The sequence below is a fragment of the Piliocolobus tephrosceles genome, unplaced genomic scaffold, assembly GCF_002776525.5.
Source record: "Piliocolobus tephrosceles isolate RC106 unplaced genomic scaffold, ASM277652v3 unscaffolded_45291, whole genome shotgun sequence".
In the NCBI taxonomy this organism is placed as follows: Eukaryota; Metazoa; Chordata; class Mammalia; order Primates; family Cercopithecidae; genus Piliocolobus; species Piliocolobus tephrosceles.
Genome location: NW_022330189.1, coordinates 1 through 3,413, shown reverse-complemented (window position 1 = coordinate 3,413; position 3,413 = coordinate 1). Strand labels below are relative to the sequence as shown.

The 3,413-nt window shown below is 51.7% G+C and overlaps 1 protein-coding gene across 1 annotated transcript; it reads left to right on the top strand.

The window, feature by feature from the left end:
- Positions 1–2,270: 2,270 nt before the first annotated feature.
- LOC111532415 (somatotropin-like) lies at positions 2,271–3,409 on the top strand (the record flags this gene model as incomplete). Its single annotated transcript, XM_026453692.1, has 4 exons — positions 2,271–2,438; positions 2,713–2,873; positions 3,098–3,217; positions 3,310–3,409. Coding segments are annotated over exons 1-4 (391 nt in total), but the record flags the coding sequence as incomplete, so codon positions are not given.
- Positions 3,410–3,413: the final 4 nt, after the last annotated feature.

Below are 3,413 nucleotides of genomic sequence, written 5' to 3'. Positions count from 1 at the left end.
CTCTGAAAGAGGGGAGATGGCAGGGCCCCAACATTCACATCCTGGGCTACAGGGCTATGGATTTTCAATGTTGGTTGCCAACACCACAGTCAACCACTTCTAGAAACGTTTCCTTGTTTCCTTGCTTATGTTTCTACAGCATCAAGTGCTAGATGCTCTTAAACTCAGTGGAGGATGATTTCAGTGACCGTGAGGATGTTCTTTCCTGCTCTCATCTCTGGGGGCATCTGATGTCTGTGACCTCCATATGATGGTGAAACAGCCCCAACCCTGGGCACCAGGAGACAGAAGGCTCAGTCCTGGCCTTCTCTGCCTTTACCTTGTCCTGTTGTGAAGTTTCTCCAAGGAACCCCATGCCACTGCGCTATTCTCACCTGGGAATAGAGAAAGAACAATCTGCCCCTTATGGAAAGACAAAATGAGGCAAAGATCCCCTTGTGTTGGGGGCAGGATCCCTGCATTCAGAGGGATTTAGAAGCTGAAATAACTGGGTTGGGAGCGGTGGCTCATGCCAGTAATCTCAGGACTTTGGGAGGCCAGGGAGGGTGGATCACCTAAAGTCAAGAGTTTGAGACCAGCCTAGCCAACATAGTGAAACCCCGTCTCTACCAAAAAAGTACAAAACTTAGTCCGCCATAGCGGAGGGTGCCTGTAAACCCAGCTACTAGGGAGGCTGAGGCAGGAGAATTACTTGAGCCCAGGAAGTGGAGGTTTCAGTGAGGCAAGATCATGCCACTGCACTCCAGCCTGGATGACAGAATGAGACTCCATCTGAAAGAAAGAAAGAAAGAAAGAAAGAAAGAAAGAAAGAAAGAAAGAAAGAAAGAAAGAGAGAGAGAAAGAGAGAAAGAAAAGAAAGGAAGGAAAGAGAAAGAAAGAAAGAAGGAAGGAAAGAAAGAAAGAAAAGAAACTAAAATAACTATGTACCTGAGTAGCACAATACTACCTGCTCTGGAAGAAAGGACTTTTTTTTTTTTTCTATGGAGACTTGCTCTGTCCCCAAGGCTGGAGTGCAGTGGCACAATATTGGCACACAGCAAACTCTGCCTCCTGGGTTCAAACGATTCTACCACCTCACCCTCCTGAATAACTGGGATTAAAGTCTTGTGCCACCATGCCCAGCTCATTTCTGTATTTTTAAGAGAGATGGAGTTTTGCCATGTTGGCTAGTCTGGCCTTGAACTCCTGACCTCAGCTGATCCACACACCTCAGCCTCCCAAAGTGCTGGGATTACAGGCATGAGCCACCATGCCCGGTCTGGAGAAAAGACTTTGAATGACACAATGTGGGAAGAGCAAGGTTGTGGAGATCTGTTGCCCTGGCTGAGGTAGCTCATGCAATCAGTCTCTCTCAGCCTCAGTGTCTTGACCTGTGAAATGGGGTGATAATAATACCTCCTTCACAAGACAAGCGGCAGGTCAGACGTGAGAATGCACAGGCAGGCCCTTGGCAACTGGATAAGCTCTATACAGCTCTGGAAAGGAGGAGGAGAAAAAAGAGGAGGGGCTTCCACGGCTGGACAGGGCATCTTTCGGCCTGATGTGCTCTGAGTTCCAAAGCTGGGAAAGACACTCAAACCTTCAAGAGCTCTTCTAACTTTGAGACTCTCTGATGGTTTCAGGGCTAGGGGAGGAAGCACTTGTGGTCCGTGTCTGTCCCCGGGATTTCTGTTTCTTGGTTTGTATCTCTGCTGCAGGTCCAAGGAGCTGGGGCAATACCTTGTGTCTGGATTCTTCCTCCTCAGTGACCTGGGGGAGCCCCCAAAGCTCAGGAGAAGGTGAGCGCAAAGGGCGGGGTTGCTTCCTTCTAGTGGTCAGAGTTAGCACTGCATCCAGCTGCCTCAGGCAGGCCCAGGAGGAGTCAGCAAAAGTGGAATTCAGGAGTGAATCGTGCCCAGAACCCCCACAATTTATTGGCTATGTTTGGCCCCTTTTCGCAACACACACATTCTCTCTGCTTGGTAGAGGGTAACCATGCGGGGTGGAGGAAAGAGATAGGATAGAGTGTGGGATGTGGTCGGTAGGGGTCTCAAGGACGGGCTGTACTGATACCCTTCCCCGCATTCAGGTTGGCCACCATGGCGTGCTGCCAGAGGGCACCCACCTTCTCCTTAAAGAGAGGACAAGTTGGGTGATATCTCTGGCTGACACTCTGTGCATAACCCTCACAATGTTGGTGACGGTGGGAAGGGAAACATGACAAGCCAGGGGGCATGATCCCCGCATGTGTGGGAGGAGCTTCTAAATTAGCCATTAGTAGGGGTACGTCAGTGGCACCATGCATAAACGTACAGAGAAACAGGTGGGGTCAAGCGGCAAGAGATAAGGGGCCAGAGTATAAAAAGGGCCCACAAGAGACCAGCTCCAGGATCCCAAGGCCTAACTCCCCGAACCACTCAGGGTCCTGTGGACAGCTCACCTAGCTGCAATGGCTGCAGGTAAGCGCCCCTAAAATCCATTTCCGCACGATGTGTCCTGAAGGAAGAGGCCGCCCCCTGTAGATGGGACAGGGGCACTAGCCCTCAGGTTTGCGGCTTCTAAATGTGAGTAATGCCATCTAAGCCCAGATATTTGGCCAATCTCACAATGCTCCTGGACCCTGGAGAAATGGAGAGAGAGGGAAAAAAAAAAAAAAAAAAACAGCTCCTGGGCCAGGGACAGTGCTGGACTCTTGCTCTCTGCCTCCTCCATTGTCCTCCCGTTTCTCCCCAGGCTCCCGGACGTCCCTGCTCCTGGCTTTTGCCCTGCTCTGCCTGCCATGGCTTCAAGAGGCTGGTAGGGTCCCAAGCATACCCTTATCCAGGCTTTTTGACAACGCTATGATCCACGCCTATCGCCTGCACCGGCTGGCCTTTGACACCTACCAGGAGTTTGTAAGCTCTTTGGGAATGGGTGTGCGTCTGGGGTGGCAAGAAGCGGTGACTTTCCCCGGCTGAGAAGTCATGGGAGGAGACTAAGGAGCTCAGGGTTGTTTTCTGAAGCGAAAATGCAGGAAGATGAGCATATGCTGAGTGAGGTTCCCAGAAAAGTAACAATGGGGACTGGTCTCCAGCTTAGAAACCAGCCGTCCTTCTTGGTGGGGGAATCTTCCTCCTAGGAAGAAGCCAATATCCCAAAGCAACAGAAGTATTCATTCCTGCGGAACCCCCAGACCTCCCTCTGCTTCTCAGAGTCTATTCCCACACCCTCCAACATGGAGGAAACGCAGCAGAAATCCGTGAGTGGATACCTTCTCCCCCAGGCGGGGATGGGGGAGGCCTGTGGTCAGAGCCCCGGGCAGCACAGCCACTGCTGGTCCTTCCCCTGCAGAACCTGGAGCTGCTCCACATCTCTGTGCTGCTCATCCAGTCGTGGCTGGAGCCTGTGCAGTTCCTCAGGAGTGTGTTTGCCAACAGGCAGGTGTATGGCACCTC